General features: G+C 47.2%; 1 protein-coding gene across 1 annotated transcript in view; it reads left to right on the top strand.

The window, feature by feature from the left end:
• Nucleotides 1–1,050: 1,050 nt before the first annotated feature.
• The window catches only part of LOC310646211 (cytoplasmic phosphatidylinositol transfer protein 1-like), a gene marked incomplete at both ends in the record, with an annotated part of 45,009 nt that continues 18,909 nt past the window's right edge, over nucleotides 1,051–27,150 (top strand). Inside the window, 2 exons of the mRNA XM_083372471.1 lie at nucleotides 1,051–1,098; nucleotides 18,532–18,680. Coding sequence (XP_083228597.1) covers nucleotides 1,051–1,098; nucleotides 18,532–18,680 — 197 coding nt within the window. The remainder of the gene's footprint in view (nucleotides 1,099–18,531; nucleotides 18,681–27,150) is intronic.

The raw sequence follows: 27,150 nt of genomic DNA on the forward strand, positions 1-27,150 counted from the left end.
CTCAAGGCCCTCCCGAACAACGTTCTGAGTTTCTACCATCTCCCTCCGTTTTATATCCTAGGATGAAAGATTAGGTTGAAGATGGATGTTGTGCTTTGTTACCAGCCAGCTTTCCCCCCACACACACACACACACCACCTCCCTTTTTCAAAAAAAAAGAAAAGAATCTTGGAAATATAATTCCACTAAATGAATCATCGCACGTGGAGGTGTCTTATTTTAGTCAGGCAGAACAGGCAGCAAAATTCAACCTTACCTCAAAGGTGGATTTCTCTGTTCTAGAAGATTCTCAGTCTCATATTGGTAGGGATGGTCTGTACCCAGACAGAGGCATAAGACAGATGTTTGCTTTCCTCTATGGAGAAAATAGCCAGAATCCTGGCCTTGGGAAGTGAGCTGGGGATATCAGCTTCTCTCCTGTAGCTCTCCAGAGATCTAGTAAGTTTCAGCCTGTAACTTGGAAATCATCGCTAAGCCTGTGATGTTAGCCTGCCAGACCTGAAGAACATTTCGTTTCTCCTAATTAACCCCCTCACCCTTTTATGTTTTGCTCTGGAGGAACATGGGGATCGAGGAAATCCTTCAAAGGAAGAGAAGGAGCATTAGAAAACAGTGCAAAAAAGACATACAGCTGGAAGAGAATCTGCTCTTCTGCAACTGAGCAAGGGCAAAGGTTGGGATGGTCTTCTCTGGGCCTCTTTGGTCCAACAGCTGCTCCTCCCTTGACCTGACATGGAGAGGAGGCTGGTGACCTCAAAATGGCTGCCATGGTGACCCATGATGAAGTCATGAGCCATTGTTGGAGAGGGGGCAGGGAGAGAAAGCTACTGGAGACTTAGGCAGTTTTAGCTTTTAGCTTGCCAGATGTGTACCAGAGTTGGCCCTTGAGTTGTTCTAAAGTCTTGTTTTCTGCCCTAACCACTGGTTGGGAATTCCTGTTTCCCTGCAGGAGGATGCTTTCCTTGAGGAATCTCGGGGGGCTACTGGGTTGGTGACGAAGTCCCTGTTTCCATCTGAAGAGAAGAACACATCCTGAACCTAAGAGCAGCAATGCTGGTGAAGGAATACCGGATCTGTATGCCTCTCACCACGGAAGAGGTAAGGGGCCATGGGAAGGCTGAGCTGCTGAAGCTGTGGGGAAGGAGGGGTGAGGGGGCTTTTTATTCCATTTAACCAGGGGTAGGCAACTTTGGCTCTTTTATGACTCATGGACTTCAACTCCCAGAATTCCTGAGCCAGAATGGGTCAGCTTGGAAACCTCTCCCTTTCCCCTCAGCATGGCTGGCTCAGGAATTCTTGGAGTTTATTTTTATTTATTTTTATTTTAATTCCATTTATATCCCGCCCTTCTCCGAAGACTCAGGGCGGCTTACAAGCTTAGCAGTAGCCTTCATTCTATGTATATGCCTGCTTATTAGGGCTTTCACACACACACCCAAGCGGCATTATTACAAAGTCAGCTTAATTGCCCCCAACAATCTGGGTCCTCATTTTACCTACCTCGGAAGGATGGAAGGCTGAGTCAACCTTGAGCCTGGTGGACTCAGTCCATGAGTCATAAAGCAGCCTAGGCCTAGGCCAGGGATAGGAAACCTTGGCTTTTTTATGACTGGTAGACTTCAACTCCCAGAATTCCTGAGCCAGCATGGGGGAACTATGGCCCCCTCATGACTCGTGGACTTCAACACCCAGAATTCCTGAGCTAGCATGGGGGAACTATGGCCCCCTCATGACTCGTGGACTTCAACTCCCAGAATTCCTGAGCCAGCCTGGCTCAGCTTGGAAACCTCTCCCTTTCCCCTCAGCATGGCTGGCTCAGGAATTCTGGGAGTTGAAGTTCACGAGTCATAAAGCAGCCTAGGCCTAGGCCAGGGATAGGAAACCTTGGCTTTTTTATGACTGGTGGACTTCAACTCCCAGAATTCCTGAGCCAGCATGGGGGAACTATGGCCCCCTCATGACTCGTGGACTTCAACTCCCAGAATTCCTGAGCCAGCCTGGCTCAGCTTAGAAATCTCTCCCTTTCCCCTCAGCATGGCTGGCTCAGGAATTCTGGGAGTTGAAGTTCACAAGTCATAAAAGAGCCAAGGTTGCCTACCCCTGCATTTAACCAAACTACACTCTTCACCTGCCTCAATAGTTTGTTGGGAGACACTTTTCAGTTGGAAGAGTTGGGGGTCAAAGGTTTGGAGGTAGATTGTAGGTGTTATTGGAGGCTACATAGTGTTTTTTCTACCTTAAGGATGTACGAACTTCATTGCCCAGAATTCCCTGGGGAGAACTGTTGCCTGGAGAATTCTGGAAGTTGAAGTGCACAGATCTTCAGGTTCCCAAGGTTGAAAAACATTGTTCTATAGCTGGCTTAGAATTGCTGGCTGGGAAATTCTGGAAGTTGAAGTCCACAGATCTTCAAGTTCCTGAGGTTGAAAAACATGGCTATATAAGAAGGAAGGAAAGGGGATGGAATGGGTTGCCTTCCCACTTTCTAAGTCAAGGACAAAAACTTTCAGGGCTTCACGAGGCCACCTAAACCTCTGCTTCTCTTAATATTCTCTCTGATCATTGGCATTGAGAAAAGCTTTTCTCAACCTCACCTACTTAAAAAGGGGTGGCCTTCAGCTCCAGAATTTCCCAGTCAACATGCTCGCTGGAGAATTCCGGGAGGTGAAATCCACGCCTCTTAAAGTTGGCTGGGGGATTGGAAGAAATCTAAGGACTATTTGAAGAAATATTGTCATATTAATTAGTTTGAAATGGACTTGGAAGTGCTTATAGGTTGCAGTTTTAGAGTTTAATGTTTAGTATTAAGGATAATATGAAAGAATGATTATTAAATGATAAGAAATTAAATATAGATAGATATTAAATATGATTTAGAATTATGAAATAGAAATTGCTAGTGATGATCTACGATGAAACGCAGATAGGGGGGGACTTGAGGAAGTCACCTGAAAATGATTTGAAAGATTAAGAATAATGGAAGTTAAGTATTCTTTTTGCATTTTTGTTGGTTGTATTGTTTATGTTATGTTTTGTTTTTATATGTATTTTTTGTTTTATTATATGTTTTTATAAAAGCAATAAAAAAATAAAAAAAATAAATACAGTTGGCTGGGGAACTCTGGGAGTTGAAGTCCACATCTCTTGAAGATGCTTGGGAAATTCTGGGAGTCGGTCCACACCTCTTGAATTTGGCTGGAGAACTCTGGAAGTTGAAGTCCATACCTCTTAGAGAGTGTTGAGGTTGAGAAACCCAGGAAGGAAGGCCAACAACAAATCCTAACCTAAGAATATATAGTGATATATAGTTAAAGAGTCCCGCCCATCCCTGGGCCTGAAACATGAGAAGGAGGGAGATGTTCAGGATGGACTGGGGTTGATGTTGTCCCCTTCTCTTCTTTGCTCATTCCTCCCCAGATGTTAAGCACAGTCCAATGCGAAAGCGGCATAGCAGAAACAGCCTAGCGGTCAGAGTAAGCTGCATGATGAGGTGGAGATGGGTGGGATGAAGGAAAAACGGCAGCATGAGGGAAGATTGATCATCTAGATAGCAAGATGGGCAGCATGGAAATTTAATAAACAAACGAAAAGATTACCTAGTGGCAAAGGATAATATAACAGATAGCTATGCCGGTAAATGTATTGAGGGTTTGTTGTGTTTTGTTCCCATTTTTCTATCAGTCTAGGAGAGGGGACACACATACACACACATACACCACTGAGCTAAAATAGAAGCTCTCTGCTAATTTGATAAATCCCTTCTTAAAAATTCAGTGCTCTTAGCAAAAGAGTCTGGATAACCTGTTACAATAGCCTCTTCTCACTCCTCAACATTTTGATCTAGTCACCCACCCTCTTATATTTGGAATTATCTTGGAAATGGGCTCACTGTTTAAAGCTAAACAAAAGTGACCAATGGAAAGTAGGCTAGAAAGTGCCTTGACACCTTTGATGTTGGGGGAGATGCCTGAGAAGAACATGGACAGCCAAGAAGACAAATCGATCCATCACCGCACAGAAGCAACCCAGAATTCTCACTCCAGGCGTAAATAACCAGGCTCCTAATCATGCTAAGGGACGCGGTGGCTCAGTGGGTTAGGATGCTGAGCTCGTCGATCAGAAGGTCGGCAGTTTGGCGGGTCGAATCCCAAGTGCCGCGTAGCAGAGTGAGCGCCTGTTACTCGTCCCAGCTTCTGCCAACCTAGCAGTTCAAAAGCATGTAAAAATGCAAGTAGAAAAATAGGGACCATTGCGGTGGGAAAGTAACAGCGTTCCGTGCGCCTTTGGCGTCTAGTCATGCCGGCCACATGACCACGGAGACGTCCTCGGACAAGCGCCGGCTCTTCGGCTTTGAAACGGAGATGAGCACCGGCCCCTAGAGTCGGAAACGACTAGCACACGTGTGCGGGGGAACCTTTACCTTTACTTTACCTAATCATGCTACTTTGGGCACATGAAATGAAGACCTGGGAAATGTTCCACTGCTGAGAAGGGTCGAAGGAAAGAAGAAAAGGAGGACCAGGAGCAAGATGGATGGATTCAGTGACTGTGGTGATGGGGGCATCATTGGAAGATGTGAAGGACCAGGTTGGGAATAGATCCTCCTTGGAGAAAATCTCTCTTATGCGGACTGCAGAGTTGACACCAACCTGTTGGCACGTAATCCATCAGAATCAATCAGGAGTTCTTACCATTTCAGACAGGTGGCTGTCCAATCTCTTCTTAAAAGCCTCCAGCGATGAAGCACCCACAACGTCTGAAGGCAACTTCTGTTCCACTGGTTAATTGTTCTCACTGTTAGGAAGTTTCTCTTTAGTTCTAGGTTGTTTCTCCCCTTGATTAGTTTCCATCCATTGTTTCTTGTCTTCCTTCTGATGCTTTGGGAAATAAATGGACAAAGTCCTGGCTCTCTGCAGAAAGTGCAATTCTTGGAATGGTGCAAGGAAAGAGAAGAGGAGGAGGAGGAGGGGGATCAGCAGTAAGGTGGAGGAACTCAGTTACAGTTGGGGTGGATTTGGGGAAGAGCTGAAAGACCAAGTTAAGGATAGACGGTCTTGGAGAACATCTATGAAGTCACTAGGGGTGGAAAAGGGCTTGATGGCACATACTATAGTCATCATCCACCACCAGATCTCCACAAGTGGCCAGCAGCCTTTTCCTTAATTCACTTTCTCTTTTGTCATTGGTCAGCCCATTCTCCCTCCTCAAGGGAGTCCTTTTGCAACAGCCTTCCCAGGCAGCCATTTTGTGAAAGAGCCCACGGCATGCTTTCAAAACTCCCCATAATGCCCATTCATCCCCCCCCCAAAATGCCTTCCTCTGGATCAGGTGGAGCTGGGTTGGTTAAACCAGGGGTCTCCAACCTTGGCAACTTTAAGACTTGTGGACTTCAACTCCCAGAAGCTGGCTGAGGAATTCTGGAAGTCCACAAGTCTTAAAGTAGCCAAGGTTGGAGAACCTTGGGTTAAACCCTTATCCTGATCTCTTACAAAATATCAATGCTGGGAGGTAGGTGGGTGTCTGAAAAGTCCATGCATCTCTTCTTGGCCAGCAAGCAGCCGGCTTAGAGACCCTAACCCCTTCCCAGCTCTTTATGGAACCTTATGCCTCGCTTTGCAGGGAAGGCCCTTTCTTTAGCAGTGCGAAAACACGAATCATGTTGACTTTTGTGGGAGGTGAAATACTTCTGCTGCTGCCTTCAGCAGAGGGTTGGACTAGAAGACCTCCCAGGCCCCTTCTTGTCCTATGATTGTAAGTTCTGAAAAGAAATTTCCTGACAGTGAGAACAAGTAATCAGTGGAATGGTTTGCCTCCAGTAGTTGCGGGTGCTCCATCACGGGAGGCTTTGGAGATAAGATTTGATAGCCATTTGACCGGAACGTATAGGGCAGGGGTAGGCAACCTCGGCTCTTTTATGACTCATGGACTTCAATAGCTGACTCAGGAATTCTGGGAGTTGAAGTCCATGAGTCATAAAAGAGCCGAGGTTGCCTACCCCTGGTATAGGGTCTCCTCCTTGAACAAGGGGATGGACTAGAAGACCTCCAAGATCCCTTCCAGCTCTGTTTTTCTGTCATTTTTCCCCAAGGTTGAGATGTGGCCTTTTGCTAAAGTAGATGCAAATGTGAAGTTAGCTGTGTGGCTTTATTAGGAAATGAGCTTTAATAACAGCCACACGCTCTGTTCTGATGTGGCTCCCCACCAGACAAATGTATCGCGAAACTGGTGGACAGCTTGTACTGAACCACGTGGAGCCTTTTTTGGGAAAGCAGTGGCCCGTGGGCACATTGTGTTCGGATATAATTAGCGCCAGGTTCATATTATTTGCATGTGTGTGGCAGACTCAGCACTTGCCAGCCTGCCTAGATACCTGTGATTTTTCAGGCCTCGCAGGGCATCGAAAATATTTTTCGATGGGGCTTCTTAGCACCGGAGCTGAGTCTCTGCTTTGTGCTCTAAAACATCTTGTCTCCCATTTGGGGGGTTTCTCCTATTAGGAAGGAGAAATGGGCAGAAAGATTGTGCCAGGCCATTTCAGGGTGAGCTTGGCTCGACTGATGCATACATAATGAAGGCCAAATATGGTTGTTTTTTTTAAGGCTCGTACCTTGCCACGCATATTTTCCAGTGAGACAAACCAAGACAGGAAGATCATTTTATTCCAATTTATCAGCTTTTTCAGTCCAAAGGGATTTCTCTCTTTCAAAGAAGGAGCCCTGATCCTTAGGTTACATCCCCTTTTATAGTTAACATAACAAAGAAAAAATAAAATAAAAGAGGAAAGTTGGTTGGACAGAGATATAAGTTAGACCCCTCCTTTACACAGTAAATCAACCACAAAGGCTGATATTATTAAAAAACAAACAAACCTAAGAGTGGGAATATTTGATCGGAATACCTACAATAATAAAATTAAAGCATTTCCAAAATTCGGGCACTTGGCCCGCTGGCATTTTATTTAGAATTTATATAGTGTCTGGTCACGTGGTACCTCGGAGTTACGACTGCGGTGAGTTATGGCGAAAGTTGAGGACTAACTGTAGAATTAGAACAAAATCCTGGAGCTCTACCATTGTCACCTTTCACCCACTAAGCCACACAGTGGCAGAAGCTCTGTTCCTGACAGTCCTTTACCGCCATGAGGACTAGAAACTTGACCTTAAGATTCCTTCTCTTTTTCTTCACTTGGGAATCCTGATCTGTGCCCCTCCCGAGGTCAGAGAAGCAAAAGGCACCACAACAGCACTGGCTGGTGCTGCTTCATAAAGTGTGATATATTTTTTTTCTCATTCCTGACACGCTCTTCTTTGTCTTCAGCTCTCCTGACTCAATGTTTAACTTAGATGGGGCTGGGAGGACTCCCCAGAGTAACAGTCCTGGTGTTACTAGCAGAAAAAAGGGAGGGTGACACATTCACACTTTAGAGAAAGATTGCAATGTTTCGGTATGGAAAGCCAGACGTTCAGATTCCTTCCTCTGTTCTTGCAGGATCTGATTGCTTTATATTATCTTTGGGAAGTTCAGAGTGATTTGAGGCTAGAATCGAGACCCCGTGACGTGTTAGTTCCACTTTATAAGGCCTTGGTAAGACCATACTGGGAATACAGTTTTTTTGGTCGCCACAATGTAAAAAAGATGTTGAGACTCTGGAAAGAGTGCAGAGAAGAGCAACAAAGAGGATTAGGTGACTGGAGGCTAAAACATACGAAAAATGGTTGCACAAATTGGGTATATCTAGTTTAATGAAGAGGACAACTGGGGTGACATAATAACGGTGTTTCCAATATTTGAGGGGCTACCACAAAGAAGAGTGGGGTCAAACTATTCTTCAAAGCACCTTTAAGCAGGACAAGAAGCAACGGATGGAAATCAACCAAGGAGAGAAGCAACCTAGAACTCAAGGAGAAATTTCCTGACAGTCAGAACAATTAACCGCTGGAACGACTTGCCTCCAGAAGTTGTGAGTACCCCATCATTGGAGGTTGTTAAGAAGAGATTGGACAGCCATTTGACAACCTCAAAGTATAGGCTTTCCTGCTTGAGCAGGGGATTGGACTAGAAGACCCACAACTTCTGGAGGCAAGCCATTCCATTGCTTTATTGTCCTCACTGTCAGGAAATTTCTCCTTATTTCTAGGTTGCTTCTCTCCTTGATCAGTTTCCATCCATTGTCCTGACTTCCGGTGCTTTGGAAAATAGGTTGACACACACACACCCATCTTCTTTGTGGCAGCCCCTCAAATACTGGAAGACTGCTATCCTGTCCCCCCTCGTCCTTCTCTTCATTAAACTAGACATACCCCATTCCAGCAACCGTTCCTTATATGTTTTAGCCTTCAGTCCCCTGATCATATTGGTTGCTCTTCTTTGCACTCTTTCTAAAGTCAACATCTCCATGCCTAAATCAGCTGCTCCATTGGAAAGTCCATCCTAATGGTTGAGGAAATGCTACTTTTGCCAGAATCATTTAAAATAGGTCCTTCGTCTTTTGGGGTGAAGGGAGAAGGTGACACAGAAATTGGACCACGGAACCAGGGGGCAGGCTTTTGAGAGAAGTTGGGGATTCTCACCACAGGCAATCCAGACCAAACATCCGGCAGTCAAAATGGCCACAGCCGCGCATCCACGTCACCCAACTGGCAGATCACCTCAGGACACCTGACGCAACTCCTGTCACTTGGCAGTTGGGGGATGGATGCCATCGTTTGAACCCCTGCAGAAACCCGTGATCTTTGTCTACATGTTGTATCCCCCCCCCGCCTGCTCCAGAGGCTGCTGATTAACCCGGCGCCATCAGGGTGGAGTTTTTCAAAGAAAGCTGACAATTCCACTGAAGTGCAGATAATCCATCTTTGGTAATTAGCAGGATGACAAGAGCCATGAGGAGAACAATCAAATGATGACTCTACGGGAGTATTGTCCCTGCCTGCCCCCTTTCTTCGCTCCCACATTATTTACCGAGAAAAGAAAATCAATTTTTTTTGGGGGGGGGGAGATTTGAGCAGGCTCATTTTTTTCAAGGGAGGAGAGCAGATTTTCTATTTTTCTCCGTGAACTTTGGGTAACGCAAAGATTGCCGGCTTTGGCAAAACACCAAGAAGGGTTTTTCACAGATACTGAACGTGTCAGAATCACAGCCTCATCGGACGCCCTTCAGCTTTGTCTACTTTTCTTGAGCGTCTTTCCTTAAAAAGAAATGGTGCTTGTTTTGTGGTTTGTTTTTTTACTTGCCCCCCCCCCCACCTGATCTTTGCCATGCTGTCATGTCTGCAGCTTCTTCTTCCTTGCAATGAGTTGCTGAAAGGATAAAGTAGGCCTTGGTTTATGACCGGTTGCTTAGGGACCGTTCAGAGTTATGATGGTTTCCCCCACCCCCAAGAGGTGCTTACAACCCAGTTCTGAAGTTCTGATGGCTGCCCTCCCCCCACCCCCGTTGTCACGTGACCTCAAGACAGGTGCTTGGCAACCAGCCTGCATTTGCCACTGTTCTTAGCCTTCTGTAGTCACATCACCACAATTTATGATGTTTTTGCCCACAATGCCCCATAGCAAGTATTCAGGTTGTTTAATAAAAGCCATAAAATCAGGTCGGTTTTACATGGGAGACTCACTTTATGACTGTGATGATGTCCATAATAGAAAGCCAGTTGGGCTTAGCGGTGAAGGCACCAGACTAGAAAGAAGGAGACCGTGAGTTCTAGTCCCACCTTAGGCATGAAAGCCAGCTGGGTGACTTGGGGCCAATAACCAGGAGACCGTGAGTTCTAGTCCCACCTTAGGCATGAAAGCCAGCTGGGTGACTTGGGGCCAATAACCAGGAGACCGTGAGTTCTAGTCCCACCTTAGGCATGAAAGCCAGCTGGGTGACTTGGGGCCAATAACCAGGAGACCGTGAGTTCTAGTCCCACCTTAGGCATGAAAGCCAGCTGGGTGACCTTGGGCCAATAACCAGGAGACCGTGAGTTCTAGTCCCGCCTTAAGCATGAAAGCCAGCTGGGTGACTTGGGGCCAATAACCAGGAGACCGTGAGTTCTAGTCCCACCTTAGGCATGAAAGCCAGCTGGGTGACTTGGGGCCAATAACCAGGAGACCGTGAGTTCTAGTCCCACCTTAGGCATGAAAGCCAGCTGGGTGACTTGGGGCCAATAACCAGGAGACCGTGAGTTCTAGTCCCACCTTAGCCATGGAAGCCAGCTGGGTGACTTGGGGCCAATAACCAGGAGACCGTGAGTTCTAGTCCCACCTTAGGCATGAAAGCCAGCTGGGTGACTTCGGGCCAATAACCAGGAGACTGTGAGTTCTAGTCCCACCTTAGGCATGAAAGCCAGCTGGGTGACTTGGGGCCAATAACCAGGAGACCGTGAGTTCTAGTCCCACCTTAGGCATGAAAGCCAGCTGGGTGACTTGGGGCCAATAACCAGGAGACCGTGAGTTCTAGTCCCACCTTAGGCATGAAAGCCAGCTGGGTGACTTGGGCCAATAACCAGGAGACCGTGAGTTCTAGTCCCGCCTTAAGCATGAAAGCCAGCTGGGTGACTTGGGGCCAATAACCAGGAGACCGTGAGTTCTAGTCCCACCTTAGGCATGAAAGCCAGCTGGATGACTTGGGCCAATAACCAGGAGACCGTGAGTTCTAGTCCCACCTTAGGCATGAAAGCCAGCTGGGTGACTTGGGGCCAATAACCAGGAGACCGTGAGTTCTAGTCCCACCTTAGCCATGGAAGCCAGCTGGGTGACTTGGGGCCAATAACCAGGAGACCGTGAGTTCTAGTCCCACCTTAGGCATGAAAGCCAGCTGGGTGACTTGGGGCCAATAACCAGGAGACCGTGAGTTCTAGTCCCACCTTAGCCATGGAAGCCAGCTGGGTGACTTGGGGCCAATAACCAGGAGACCGTGAGTTCTAGTCCCACCTTAGCCATGGAAGCCAGCTGGGTGACTTGGGGCCAATAACCAGGAGACCGTGAGTTCTAGTCCCGCCTTAGCCATGGAAGCCAGCTGGTTGACTTTGGGCCAATAACCAGGAGACCGTGAGTTCTAGTCCCACCTTAGGCATGAAAGCCAGCTGGGTGACCTTGGGCCAATAACCAGGAGACCGTGAGTTCTAGTCCCACCTTAGGCATGAAAGCCAGCTGGGTGACTTGGGGCCAATAACCAGGAGACCGTGAGTTCTAGTCCCACCTTAGGCATGAAAGCCAGCTGGGTGACTTGGGGCCAATAACCAGGAGACCGTGAGTTCTAGTCCCACCTTAGCCATGGAAGCCAGCTGGGTGACTTGGGGCCAATAACCAGGAGACCGTGAGTTCTAGTCCCACCTTAGCCATGGAAGCCAGCTGGGTGACTTGGGGCCAATAACCAGGAGACCGTGAGTTCTAGTCCCGCCTTAGCCATGGAAGCCAGCTGGTTGACTTTGGGCCAATAACCAGGAGACCGTGAGTTCTAGTCCCACCTTAGCCATGGAAGCCAGCTGGGTGACCTTGGGCCAATAACCAGGAGACCGTGAGTTCTAGTCCCACCTTAGGCATGAAAGCCAGCTGGGTGACTTGGGGCCAATAACCAGGAGACCGTGAGTTCTAGTCCCACCTTAGGCATGAAAGCCAGCTGGGTGACTTGGGGCCAATAACCAGGAGACCGTGAGTTCTAGTCCCACCTTAGCCATGGAAGCCAGCTGGGTGACTTGGGGCCAATAACCAGGAGACCGTGAGTTCTAGTCCCGCCTTAGCCATGGAAGCCAGCTGGGTGACTTGGGGCCAATAACCAGGAGACCGTGAGTTCTAGTCCCACCTTAGCCATGGAAGCCAGCTGGGTGACTTGGGGCCAATAACCAGGAGACCGTGAGTTCTAGTCCCACCTTAGGCATGAAAGCCAGCTGGGTGACTTGGGGCCAATAACCAGGAGACCGTGAGTTCTAGTCCCACCTTAGGCATGAAAGCCAGCTGGGTGACCTTGGGCCAATAACCAGGAGACCGTGAGTTCTAGTCCCACCTTAGGCATGAAAGCCAGCTGGGTGACTTGGGGCCAATAACCAGGAGACCGTGAGTTCTAGTCCCACCTTAGGCATGAAAGCCAGCTGGGTGACTTGGGGCCAATAACCAGGAGACCGTGAGTTCTAGTCCCACCTTAGCCATGGAAGCCAGCTGGGTGACTTGGGGCCAATAACCAGGAGACCGTGAGTTCTAGTCCCACCTTAGCCATGGAAGCCAGCTGGGTGACTTGGGGCCAATAACCAGGAGACCGTGAGTTCTAGTCCCGCCTTAGCCATGGAAGCCAGCTGGTTGACTTTGGGCCAATAACCAGGAGACCGTGAGTTCTAGTCCCACCTTAGGCATGAAAGCCAGCTGGGTGACCTTGGGCCAATAACCAGGAGACCGTGAGTTCTAGTCCCACCTTAGGCATGAAAGCCAGCTGGGTGACTTGGGGCCAATAACCAGGAGACCGTGAGTTCTAGTCCCACCTTAGGCATGAAAGCCAGCTGGGTGACTTGGGCCAATAACCAGGAGACCGTGAGTTCTAGTCCCACCTTAGCCATGAAAGCCAGCTGGGTGACTTGGGGCCAATAACCAGGAGACGGTGAGTTCTAGTCCCACCTTAGGCATGAAAGCCAGCTGGGTGACTTGGGGCCAATAACCAGGAGACCGTGAGTTCTAGTCCCACCTTAGGCATGAAAGCCAGCTGGGTGACTTGGGCCAATAACCAGGAGACGGTGAGTTCTAGTCCCACCTTAGCCATGGAAGCCAGCTGGGTGACTTGGGGCCAATAACCAGGAGACCGTGAGTTCTAGTCCCACCTTAGGCATGAAAGCCAGCTGGGTGACTTGGGGCCAATAACCAGGAGACCGTGAGTTCTAGTCCCACCTTAGGCATGAAAGCCAGCTGGTTGACTTTGGGCCAGTTCCCCTCTCTCAGCCTAACAGGGTTGTTGTGGGGAAGATAGGAGGAGGAAGGGGTTTGGATATGTTCACTGCCTTGAGGTATTTGCAATAAAATAATAATAATAACAACGGTGGGATACAAATAAATAATGGGGAGGCTTCATTATAGTGGTAAGTTGAGGATTACCAGCCAATATGGGATCGTGCAAGCTTGTTATTGCCCTAGTGCAGCTTCCATTTCCCCTAAGAGAAAATTAATGCCCTTGAAAAGGAAGGCAGCTAGCAGCTTCTGTTGTGCAGGTGTGCGTTTTCTGCAACAGCACCCAAGATTGTGGAAGCCTTTATTTGACAGCTTGACGGATTGGTCCTAGTTCAGCCGTCCCTAGATTTCAGCTCAGCATGTTGATTTTCTGGCACGGGGTTGGAATCCAGGTGTTTTGTTTTCTTTGAGTTGGACATACAAGATGCTAGACCATGATGTATACTGCTCAAAAAAATAAAGGGAACACAAGATAAGACATCCTACTATTAAATACAGTACATTGTGTTGTTTAAGTGTTCCCTTTATTTTTTTTGAGCAGTATACTTTGATTCTGGCACAGCTCTTTGATTCTTTGCCCCAGCTCCTGCCCACCTACCAGTTCGAAAACATGTAAAGGTGAGTAGATAAACAGGTACCACTTCGGTGGGAAGGTAGCAGTGTTCCTTGCACCTTGGTGGGATTCAAATACCTAAACAACCGGTTTTCTTATTGGATGCAGGCTTGGGCCTCTGAGGTCTAGAATGGACTTCTGGAAGTGGCATCCACGCACTTCTGGTGGGCCCTTTTAGGCTGGGGAAGCCTCCTCCAGGCTTCAGAGGCCTAGAACGGACTTCTGGAAGTGGCATCCACGCACTTCCGGTGGGCCCTTTTAGGCTGGGGAAGCCTCCTCCAGGCCTCAGAGGCCTAGAATGGACTTCTGGAAGCAGTGTGCATTCAGCTGGTTCTCCAAACTCAGCAAAATTTAGTTGCCGGTTCTACCGAACCGGTGCAAACCGGCTGAATCCCACCACTGATACCAATCACATAACCACGGATGCATCTTTGGACAATACTGTCTCCCTCAGCTAGGAAACAGAGATGGGCATTGCACCCTAAAGTGGGACACAACTGGATGGGGGAAATCTTTACTTTTATCTTTTTTAGCCCCTCTGAGGGTCCTTGGTGCTGTGACTCCCCAAGCCTTCATTCCTAAATGACTGGAGATGGGACCTTAAAAGAATCAAGAAGTCTGCCCTGGAAATGTTTCTTTAAACTGGAGCTTGAGTTCATCATGACAGCTGATTATCTTTGATTCCCTGCTTCTTTTCTACATCTTTCAAACTTTGGACCACACAGCAAGCAAGCAGCTTCTGTAGCCAAAGCACAACTTGAGCCAACCTCCACCCCCCCCCCACCCCGTAGCGGGGAGGGGCTCATGTGGGCTTGGAGGCAGGCAGCGTGTTTAGACATTCTGCTCCTCTTCGCTGTGTGCCAGGCTAAAAGTAGCTCATTTCAACACAGCTGACGTTGTTGGTTGGTCGGAGCTCGGCAAACAGGCGCACAAGTTGCGACAAGGCAGCTGATGGCTTTCTGGGGCAGGTGGTGTTTACTCTGGAGAAACAATTCCCTTTGCAGGAGGGCTTGGGAGGAGACAATTCTCTCTGCAAAAGACGGGCCTTGCCTTCAGGAAGAAGCGACCAGATGCCTAAAAGCAGTGAGTCTCCCTGTGATACTCTAGGAAAGCAACAGTTGGATTTTGAAGAAGCAGGAGAGGGAGAGTACTGGGCACTGTGGCATTGGAGAAGACTCCTGAGAAGGGCATGGATTGCCAAGGGGGAAAAAAACCCAATGGATCATTTAAAAAAAAACAAAACACCAGCCCAAGGTGCTCATTAGCTCACCAGCCCAAATGTGTTCTGTACCAGCCTGCTACCGGCCCTGCAGAAAAAGCAGGGACAACCCCTGTACAAATGGCAAGAGGCTGGAATTAAGCCTGCCAAATTTATTAACATAAAACAGAACAAAACAAGACACCAACCATGAAACAGGAGCTATGAAACAGGAGCTATTCAAGCGGTTGCCTTCAGCAAACCAGCCCTCCCACGCATTCCCCTTTTATACAGTTCAGGGTGTGGCTTCTCTCTGCCTCCTTCCGAGGTGCCCCATTGCCTTCCTCTGTTTACTCCTGATTGACTGCCTCCTGCGTCGGGCGTCCTTGAACAGGGCCAGCTGTGGGTCATCTTCATCCACGCTGTCAGGCTCACACAGCTGGGTCTCCGTCGTGACCAGGTGGGAGGGGCCTGGCTGAGGGCTCTCATCCGCAAGCTCTCCAACCCCCTCAGCAAGCTCTTCAACACCCCCCTCCTCCTCTGAGTTGTCCGAACCAACTGCCGAACCCACAGGCTGACCCTGAATCACAACAAAATGACAAGGCTCAAATTATCCCACTTTGGACACCTTAATAGAAGACCCAATTCTCCGGAGACTATCAACCAGAAAAAGTGGAAAGAAACATATGCCAGCTTTATGCTAAGTAATGGATGGAAGTTTCCGTCCCTCACCTGGTCTTTCAACTCTTCCAATGGTCCACTCATCACCACCGAAAGACAGAGATCCAATCTAGAAATAAGGAGAAATTTCCTGGAGGGAAAATGGATGGAAAATAAAATGGATGGAAAATAATCAAGGAGAGAAGCAACCTAGAACAGTGAGGAAAAAATTAACCAGTGGAACAGCTTGCCTCCAGAAGTTGTGGGTGCTCCATCACAGGACAGCCATTTTTTCTGGCTTGGTATAGGCCTCCTGCTTGGGCAGGGGATTGGGCTAGATGACCTCCAAGGTGCCTTCCAACTCTGTTACTCTGATTGAAAGGGAAGAAGACCACCAGCAGCAAGAAGGATACCGGTTACAATGGTGATAAATGCACTTCTGGAAGAGTTGAAAGACTAGGTTAGAACGGAGAAAATCCATCTGTGAAGAGTTGACACTGATTTGATGATCAAATCCTTTCATAGTGAGAAGAGGAACACTTTGTTAGACAGAACTCACCAATATACATATACATATACATATACATATACATATATAGTACATATACATATGCATATACATATACATATACAGTACATATACATATACATATACATATACATATACAGTACATATACATATACATATACATATACATTACATATACATATACATATACATATACAGTACATATACATATACATATACATATACATATACATATACATATACAGTACATATACATATACATATACATATACATATACATATACATATACATATACATATACAGTACATATCCATATCCATATACACATACACATACACATATACATATACGTATACAGTACATATACATATACATATACATATACATATACAGTACATATACATATACATATACATATACATATACATATACATATACATATACAGTACATATCCATATCCATATCCATATACACATACACATATACATATACATATACATATACATATACATATACGTATACGTATACAGTACATATACATATACATATACATATACATATACATATACATGGGACACAGTGGATCAGTGGGTTAGGACGCTGAGCTTGTCGATCAGAAGGTCGGCAGTTTGGTGGGTCGAATCCCGAGTGCCGCGTAACAGAGTGAACGCCTGTTACTCGTCCCAGCTTCTGCCAACCTAGCAGTTCGAAAGCACGTAAAAATGCAAGCAGAAAAATAGGGACCACTACGGTGGGAAGGTAACAGCGTTCCGTGCGCCTTTGGCGTCTAGTCATGCTGGCCACATGACCACGGAGACGTCCTCGGACAAGCGCTGGCTCTTCGGCTTTGAAACGGAGATGAGCACCGGCCCCTAGAGTCGGAAACGACTAGCACGCGTGTGCGGGGGAACCTTTACCTTTATTTATATATATACATATACGTACATATACATAGTCACTGCCTTCTTTTGAATTCCGAAATAGTTTGTCTTGCCCCAGAAGCGGAGAATAGCGTAAATACCGTTGTTTTTATTTGCTTTAAAATTGCAATAATTATAATGCCGCTATGGGGAAAACAAAACCCTTGCCACAGAGTTTGATAGAAATATCTAAAACAGATACACGTGTGTGCGTATATGCGTTTAATTACACACAGCTAGGATGTCTCCCATTTTACAACGAAGGGAAATCATTTTGAAATAACAGGTGCTCCTCTCTTTTTCCCCCCATCATAACATTGAATGTTCTAAATAAGCAGCAAGGAAGCTGAGATTATGTTTTACCAGATATTGACTTTTCAGAGAGGGAAAAAAAAGAAGCGAGACCAAACAGGAAGCTGACAGCTTAATTCTTCTCTTGGAAAACTGCAGCTGATGCCTGAAGTTTTCCATGTTTTTTTCCCCATAGAGAATGGTATACTAGAAGGGTCTCCTGCCTGAGCAAAGGGGTAGACTAGAAGACCTCCAAGGGCCCTTCCAACTCTATTATTCTTATTCTAAGCCAGATTCACTTAACAGCCATGCTACTAACTTAACAAGCGCAGTGATTCACTTAATGACTGGGGCAAAAAAAGGTCGTAATATGCCTCAAGACCCGCTTAACAAATGTCTCACTTAGCAACAGAAATTTTGGAGTGCAGTTTACGGTCATAAGTCGAGCACTTACCTATAGAATTATCTCACCTGGGTATGTTTTCCTGTCTGGGCTGATGAAACCCCATGCAGATGGTTCATTATTGTCAATTTTCCTGGCAAAGAGAATACAGGTAATCCTCAACTTACACTCGTTCGTTTAGTGACCGTCCAAAGTTACAACGGCCCTGAAAAAAGGGACTTACGACCACTTTCACATTTGCAGCCCTTGCACGGCAGCATCCCCACGATCCTGTGATCAAAATCCAGATGCTTGGCAGCTGCTGGGTCCTCAGGGCGTGTGTTCCCTTTTTGCGACCTTCTGACAAGCAAAGTCAATGGGGGAAGCCAGATCCACTTAACAACGGGGTTACTAAGTTCACGACTGCAGTGATTCACCTAACCACTGTGGCAAGCAAGGTCGTAACATGGGGGAACGTTCACTTAATAACTGTTCTCGCTGAGCAACAGAAATTTTGGGAGCCATTATTTATTTATTTATTGATTGATTGATGGGATTTATATCCCGCCCTATCTCCCGAAGGACTCAGGGCGGCTAACAACAAAACATATAATAAGTACAGAAATTAAGATAAAAATAAAATTAATATCATCTGTGCAATAAATTAAAATTGAAAACACAAAATAAATTAAAAATTGTAAATATAATTAATGAAAATGCCTGTCAGTCCAGGTTAGCCTGGTGGAATAGGAGTGTTTCGAGGCCGTGGCGAAAGGATTGGAGATTTTGGGCCATCCGAAGTTCAGGGGGGAGCTGATTCCATAGGGCTGGCGCTCCCACAGAGAAGGCCCTCCCCCTGGGGGTCGCCAGCCGACATTGCCTAGCCGACGGCACCCTGAGTATTATGGTCCTAAGTGGAGAATTCCCTGTGTCCCAGGAAGGGTTCAATCTATCCTCCTCCCCCGCCCTTCCCCTTCGCACAAATGCCTTCACAGTGGCTTTCCTTGTGGTCTCCTCTCCCCAACAGTACCGAGTCGGGCAGCTTTACACCATCAGTAAGCACAGCCATCAGGAGAGCGACCGAGGAGAAGGGGTGGAAGTGATGAAAAACGAGCCCCACGAGGACCCCGTCCATGGGCCCGGCCAGTTCACCGAGAAGCGAGTCCACCTGTCCAGGTGAGGATGCTCCAGCCACGTTTCGAGGGCTGGTTTCCGGGCTCTCTTCTTCCTCTCTGCTGCGGGCAACTTTCCTCAAGGGGCATCAGGCCGTTCCTTGCGTTAGCCCTGCAAGGCAGGTTAGGCGTTTCTTAATGTATACCCGGGAGAGGAAGGAGGTGTGCTATGTGTGTTCTGTTTATGGAGCAACGCAACACATTGTGTTGATGTAGGGCAGGGGTGTCAAACTCAATTTCATTGAGGGCCGCATCAGCATTGCGGTTGCCCTCAGGGGGCCAGGTGGGTATGGCCAGGGTGGGCGTGGCCTACTGGGTGGGCGTGGCTAGGGCGTGGACAGCTCTACATCGTTCGCATCAAGGGTGCCTATGGGGGCCTGGGCAGGAGTGGGACAGATCTGGGGGTCTCTGGCAGAAGGAGGGTCTCTGGGCCGGGGCCAAGGCAGTGGGGGCCGTTCCCTCCCTGTTTCCACGATGGCTTTGCGGGCCGCATGAAACCACTTCGCGGGCCGGATCCGGCCCCCGGGCCTTGTGTTTGACATGTCTGATGTAGGGAAAGCAGTGAGTTGAGGAAGGGTCACCCTATGAGGTGGATGGGCAAGATTTTGCCTTGCCTTGCCTTGCCTTGCCTTGCCTTGCCTTGCCTTGCCTTGCCTTGCCTTGCCTTGCCTTGCCTTGCCTTGCCTTGCCTTGCCTTGCCTTGCCTTGCCTTGCCTTGCCTTGCCTTGCCATTGGATCTGTTTCCTTTGCTGCCTTTCCATTATATTTAAACCCTTCTTTCCTTATTCTCCTTCCCTTCCTCTTCCCCTTTCCTTTCCCCCTTCTCTTTCCTTTCCCCCTTCCCCTTCCCCTTTTCCCTTTTCTTTCCTCTTTCCCCTCCTCCGTCCCTTTCCTTTTCCCTTTCCCTCCCTCCTTTCCCTCTCCCTCCTTCCCCTTCCCTTTCTTTTCCCTTCCCTTCTTCCTCTCCCCCTTCCTCCTTCCCTTCCCTTTTCCTACTTCTTTTCCTGCAGCCAATTGCTGCCTGCCTGTGGTTCGTCTCCACCAAGCCTCCTTCAACTTAACGCTCTTGTCTTTCAGCCTTAGCAATGGTGGGATGTTGACCTTTGGAAATGCTACTATCGTTTGCAGAAAATAAAATAAAATAAAATAAAATAGTTCTGAGACACTACCAATAAGCAGCCCTGGGGGTGAAGGTTGCCTAGTGCACCTTAATTCACCTTATAGACTTTCTCCCAAGACTGAATCTCTGCTACTAACCACCATTCTTCTTCTCTACTCTCCAACTGATGCAGAGTGTGCTTTTCTCCAATATCCATTTGTTATCTGCTTTCCAATTAACCTGTCACGAAATCTGACAATTGCTCCAGGTTGGATTTTGCAGGATTCTAGCCTGTTAAATATTCCGCCAACTATCTGTTTCCCCTTTCCTTTCTACCATCTCTCTGCGTTGCAGCTCTCGTGCAAATCTGCACATTTTGCAGAACGAGTAAATTGTTTCAGGAGAGGCTCGGTGGACAGGGGGGCGAGCTCCCCGTTGCCAGAGATCTTGGACCTGTAGCCCGGCTGGATGGGGTTCATCACCCAGACCTTCTCCCCTCTTTTCACGTTGGACAGACTACTAGGACCATCAGCACTAGCAGAGTCGTCTAAGTTGGTTTGGAGATAACCGGCTGTTCGCGGATGGTTTATGTGGGCGTCAGACCTGCCACAACTTAAACCTCTAAGCAGAAACGATCCTTGGCTCCATTTGTTGAGGAAGGCATAGTTTTATTAGAAGTTGAGTGTAATGCAGGAATGCAAAGCCAGAACTGAGAATTGCGTGCCATTTCTGACAAGTGGCTGTCCACTTTCTTCTTGAAAGCTTCCAGGGATGAAGCACCCACAACTTCTGAAGGCAATCTGCTCCATTGGTTGATTGTTCTCACTGTCAGGAAATTTCTCCTTATTTCTAGGTTGAATCTCTCTTTGATTCGTTTCCATCCATTGTTCCTTGTCCAGCCTTCGGGTGCTTTGGAAAACAGATTGGCCTCCCTCTCCTTTGTGGCAGCCCCTCAAATAGTGGAATACTGTCATCGTGTCACCCCTGGTCCTTCTCTTCACTAGACTAGCCATGCCCAGTTCTTGCAAGCTTAAAAACATCCATGTTTAATCAAGAATAAGCCTGAAATGATATCCAGGGCAAACCAAGGACTGAATGTTTTATGCTAACTAGCTAGAAGGCTGAAAAGTTCTGCTTTTCCCACCACCAAGAAGGAACCATTCATTTTGGAGATGGGAGGATGACATCCTGGTAGGACACTGAACCGCATTTACATATGCTGTCTTATCATCATCCTCTCAGTGACTCATGATAGTCACTGAGGAAAAAATCCTTGGCTCTATCCTCAGTATCTCATAGGAAAGTTTTCTTGTTGGGTACCTAGAGAACTTCCATCACTACAGAATGTGGACAAATAATCAGGCAAAACATAGAGCAACTTCTGTGTTCCGTCTGGCCCACTCGTCTCTTTGGTGCAGGAAATTAGAATAATCCCTAAATGATATTGCCCTACTTTCTGGTTGAAGTCCACCAGGAAGGCAAAGAACCCACCCTTCCAATCTAAGTAATTGGACACATTGTCAACATTTCTCTTACTCTCAAGAACATATGTTTCTTCTGCTGTGGGGTTGCAAGAGGTTCTCCTAGATTTGAATATGTGAGATTGGTGCCTTCCTATCCTAAGCTAGATCTTCCTTCTTCTGTAAGATAACATTTCTGGCATTAGAAAAGCTCATTTCTAATTTCTTAGTTTTCTTTCTCTGGGGAAAACATATTCAGTTCCTTCCACTTTTTCTGACAGACCTTGTTTTATGGACCTCTGGCCATTTCGGAATTTTCTCCCTTTTCTTGATAACCTTCTTTGAAAAGATATCTTCTTAGAAAGGAACCTTCTTCAAAGAAGACGGGGTCAACCTATTCTCCAGAAGGCAGGACAAGAAGCAACAGATGGGAAATAGCCAAGGAGAGAAGCAACCTAGAACTAAGGAGAAGTTTCTTAACAGTGAGAACAATTGACCAGTGGAACGGCTTACCTTCAGAAGTTGTGGGTGCTCCCATCACTGGAGGCCTTTAAGAAGAGAGTGGACAGCCACTTGTCTGGAATGGTAGGGTTCCTGCTTGAGCAGAGGGTTGGACTAGAAGACCTCCAAAGTCCCTTCCAGCTCTTGTTAGTCTGTTATTCCTAATGCACCCTGAACTGAATGAACATTTACTACACAGCAGAAGATTCATTGGTGACATCCTCAGTTGTTCCTTATACACTTGTCTCCTCAGATCAGACCCTCTTCCAAGCTCTTACAGCTTCATTATGTCCTGAGGGCCATCTCATGATAGCATTTGTGTGTTGCCCTTATATTTCCCCCAAATTGTCTAGGACTGGGAAATCTTTCAAAGACCATGATGACTTGGACGTAACTAGATGAGTTTTTGAAATTTCACAAGAATTGGTTCTCTCTTAAAATTCTGACCTTTTTTTACCCCAAATAAAAATGTTAATTTCTTTCATTTTAATTTAATTCAAAGGAATGAGGCCAGTCTTTTGAAGGATGCCAAACATTTTCTGTTCTTCAGTTGTAGCAGCTGGACAGGGAATGTGCTTAAAATAAATACATGTCTCTTCCTGCCCCTCCTAAGCTGTTGCTTCCTACCTCTTGCAGGTTTTATTTGCATTCTGGATAACAGAGTTGAAAGAGACCTCGGAGGTCTTCTAGCCCGGCCCCCTGCTCAAGCAGGAGATCATATACTATTATGGACAAATAGTCCAGTCTCTTCTTAAAAATCTCCAGTGTTGGAGCCCCCACAACTTCTGAAGGCAAGCTGTTCCATTGATTAATTGTTCTCACTGTCAGAAAATTTCTCCTTAGTTCTAACTGGTTCTCTCCTTGATGAGTTTCCATCCATTGTTTCTTGTCTTGCCTTCTAGTGCTTTGGAAAACAGGCTGTCCCTCTCTTCTTTGTGGCAGCCCCTCGAATATAGGAACATTGCTATCGCATCATCCCTAGTCCTCTTTTTCATTAAAGTAGACCTACCTAATTCCTGCAACCATTCTTCATATGTTTTAGCCTCCAGTCCCCTAATCATCTTTGTTGTTCTTCTCTCTACTCTTTCTAGAATCTCAATTGTTCAATTTCCTCCTTTGGCCCTACAGTGGCTCAATGGGTTAGGACGCTGAGCTTGTCAATCTGAAGGTCGGCAGTTTGGCGGGTCGAATCCCGAGTGCCGCATAACAGAGTGAGTGCCTGTTACTCGTCCCAGCTTCTGCCAACCTAGCAAATGCAAGTAAAATGCAAGTAGAAAAATAGGGACCACTACGGTGGGAAGGTAACAGCGTTTGGCATCTAGTCATGCCGGCCACATGACCACAGAGACGTCCTTGGACAAGCGCTGGCTCTTCGGCTTTGAAACGGAGATGAGCACCGGCCCCTAGAGTCGGAAACGACTAGCACCCATGTGCGGGGAAACCTTTACCTTTACCTTTAACTTTAGAGAGCAACTGTAGATGAAGCCTTGATTTATTGACTGGATGTGGTCATAACAATCTGCTCTTCCTCTCCCATTAGCCAGCCTTGGCTTGAACCTTCTCGAGGAGATGTCATCCTTGAAAGCACTAAGCATTCGCAGCAGATAAGGAAGAAAAATGATTCCTTCTGGGCCCTCATTTATACTTTCAACTGCTCTGTTTCCACTCTTCTTCCTCTCTCTGTTTCTGGCTGCAAGCCCTAGATCAATAATCTTTTACTTTCCAGGAAATGTTGTTTGAGCTAATTGACTCAATGAAGTTGACAACAATGGCTGGGTCAAGATCACCCTTCTTTCTATGATCTGGGGAGGGGACTCTTTTTCGATCATACGGAAGGAGCCCCACTAACCCAACAGTGGGACCTCTTGTCGTGATGGGGGAGCCTGTTTCTGACAACCACTGTGGGAGAAAGGGGGCCTCTTGAACCTTCCCTAGGAGCTTCAGGGAAAAGTTATTCACGATGGGAAGTCTCTGGGTAACTTTACCAGCTCTTCATTCTGATGACTGCTGCTATTATGTTTGCAAGCTCTCTTCATTCTGATGACTGCTGCTATTATGTTTGCAAGCTCAGCACCATACAGGGGTGACAGCTCCCATCCTCCTGCTTTATGGGATCCTTGTCCACCCAACTACAGAATTATCAAGTTGGTGAAGTTTGTGCCAACAACTGCGGACTGACAGTTCCTTCTTCAGCTCTCTCTTTCAGCAATGAATGAGGAAATGAGAGGATGGTTGTCTCCTGAACCTCCTTCCATATATGGCTTCTAGATACCCTGAGGCTTTGTTGTTCTTGGGAAAGGAGCAGAGGGTCTTCCTGTTAACCTCCTTCCATGTTGTGTCTTCTAGATTGTCCTGAGGCTGCTTTGTTCTTGGGAAAGGAGCAGAGGGTCTTCTCCTTAACCTCCTTCCATGTTGTGTCTTCTAGAAGTCCTGAGGCTTTGTTGTTCTTGGGAAATGAGCGGAGGGTCTTCTTGTTAACCTCCTTCCATGTTGTGTCTTCTAGAAGTCCTGAGGCTTTGTTGTTCTTAGGAAATGAGCGGAGGGTCTTCTCCTTAACCTCATTCCTTGTTCTAGAATGCTGCTCCTAATCAAAGCCAAGCCCTGCCCATGAATGAAGAAGAGTGCACTGCCTGGGTGGGGAGGAGGATCCCTAACCAGTTGACCATAGCTATTGCCTGAAGTGATAGTCATTGCTGCTTCCCCCTCCCCACTTGAGGCATCGTGTAGCACTGGGCTCTGATTGTTATCCTTGGGTGACCCTGAATCCATGCCACGTCCCAACTCATAGGAAGCAGGGCTCTGCAGCCTATCTTGGACCAAGCTGGGCATTCCTCTTATCAAGTTTTGATTTATTCCCATCCTCTTTTTCAATAGCCACCCCTGTCATTTCATATTAACTCCCTCCCAGTTCCAAATGCACAATGCCTGCAAGGTTCAGTTGGGCTAAATCCATTTAAATGCAGGCTCTCGAACCTGCAATTGAATTTAGGATTAGCCTGTCAGTCTCTCTTTCTGTTTACCTTTGTCCTTTCCTCCTAGCTTACAGGGATATAAGCAGATTTTACCTTGCAATTGCATTTGAGCTGAAGCCCCAAGCATTTCTCCCAGCTGGTTTTAAACTCAGCTTCCCAATTTTGGGCTGGTTTGCTTGATGACCTGGAATATGAGCCCCTGGTTTCCTCACTCACACCCCACCAGCATGGATCTGTCTCTTTGCAAGACCCATCAAAACCAGTTGGCCATCGCTAGAGCTGCCCATGTGGGGAACAGTTGTATTTTTAGACTGTGTTCTCACGACTCTTCTCCTAAGGGAATTCTATTTATAGAGGACAAAACTGAACAGGAATAATTGACTGATAGGAAAAAGGAGCTCATTTCTCCCTGTAAAAATCCAGCTGGCAGGTGACACCACCGCAAAGCAGAAACTTTCTGAAATGGAGCCCTTCAATGTGGCAGCTGCCAGTGGAGAATTTCAGCCATTTTCACTTGGCATTGCTTTGGAAGCCCCTAGTCAACGTTGGCTGATCTCAGATAGCTAAAGCAGGCTTGACTAATTTCCAATAGGAAGAAGGATGAATGGGAAGAGACCTGCAGAACCCCTTGTTAGAAAAACCGGTGTGTTGAAATATAAAGTTTCTATGGTGAAGGCAGACAGGATCATCAAAGAAGGATCAATTCCTAGCAGCCTGGTCACATCCCCAGAGGTGAAGGAACTAGATCAGATGTCACAAGCTCAGCCCTACAGAAGAGATGCCCGTGAAGAGGCATCTCAACTCAGTCCTGCGGAAGAGATGCCCGTGAAGAGGCATCTCAGCTCAGTCCTGCGGAAGAGATGCCCGTGAAGAGGCATCTCAGCTCAGCCCTGCGGAAGAGATGCCCGTGAAGAGGCATCTCAGCTCAGCCCTATGGAAGAGATGCCCGTGAAGAGGCATCTCAGCTCAGTCCTGAAGAAGAAATGCCCGTGAAGAGGCATCTCAGCTCAGTCCTGCGGAAGAGATGCGCGTGAAGAGGCATCTCAGCTCAGTCCTGCGGAAGAGATGCGTGTGAAGAGGCATCTCAGCTCAGTCCTGCGGAAGAGATGCCCGTGAAGAGGCATTTCAGCTCAGTCCTGCGGAAGAGATGCCCGTGAAGAGGCATCTCAGCTCAGCCCTGCGGAAGAGATGCCCGTGAAGAGGCATCTCAGCTCAGTCCTGAAGAAGAAATACCCGTGAAGAGGCATCTCAGCTCAGTCCTGCGGAAGAGATGCGCGTGAAGAGGCATCTCAGCTCAGCCCTATGGAAGAGATGCCCGTGAAGAGGCATCTCAGCTCAGCCCTGCGGAAGAGATGCCCGTGAAGAGGCATCTCAGCTCAGTCCTGCAGAAGAGATGCCCAGGAAGAGGCATCTCAGCTCAGTCCTGCGGAAGAGATGCATGGAGGAAGACCCAAGAGGGTGGTGGGTTCACGGATTGTTATCTGGCAGGGTTGGTTCCAGGCAACGTTTGGAAAGAGGAAGTGGGAGAAGCAGAGTGTCCTTTTTTTCTGGATGACCAAGTAGAATCTTTTCTGGGGGGGGCGGGTGTCCTTGGTGCTCTCTCCTTTTCATTGTTTTCTTGCAGATGTTTCATTACCCAAATTAAGTAACATCAGCAGCACAGGCTTTTCTTGCTTCCTCGCCTACCATCTGTCACCCAAGAACATCTCCCCGGATGGGACAACCAGGAAGTCCAAGAGATGCAAAGTTTTAAAAAAGAATCTTCAAAGAGGTTAATGGCAGATATTGTTGTCAGGAAAACTGCATAGAAATGTTCATGAGGTCATCAGAAAAACCATGCATTATCTTCCCTTTCATGCTTAAGGTGGAACTAAACTTCACCATCTCCTGATGATTGACCCAAAGTCACCCAGCCGGTTTTCATGCCTTAGGCAGGACTAGAACTTAACATCTCCTGGACTGGCCCAAAGTCACCCAGCCAGCTTTCATGGTTAAAGCAGGACTAGAACTCACAGTCTCCTGGTGATTGTCTCAAAGTCACCCAGCTGGTTTTTCATGCCTAAAACTGGACTAGCACTCATAGTCTCCCATTCCTAGCCTGGTGCCTTAACCCCTAGGCCAGACTACCTCTCAGTGATACTGGAAGTGAAAGTTGGACTTTAAAGAAGCAGGATAAGAAGAATATTGATGCTTTGACCTTTGGTGGTGGAGAAGACTCCTGAGAAGACCAGGGGCAACCAAGAAAACAAACAAATGGTCCATTGAACAAATAAACCCAGAGTTCTCACTCAAGGCACAAATGACCAGGCTCAAATGGTCATACTCTGGATATTATGCAGGCATTAATGTGGAGATGTGAAGGAAAGAGGAGAAGAGGATGACCAGCAGGAAGATGGACAGACTCAGTTACCGTGGCAATGAGTTGGAAGACCTTCACTGCTG

The sequence above is a fragment of the Vipera ursinii genome, assembly GCF_947247035.1.
Source record: "Vipera ursinii genome assembly, chromosome: 13".
Lineage (NCBI taxonomy): Eukaryota > Metazoa > Chordata > Lepidosauria > Squamata > Viperidae > Vipera > Vipera ursinii.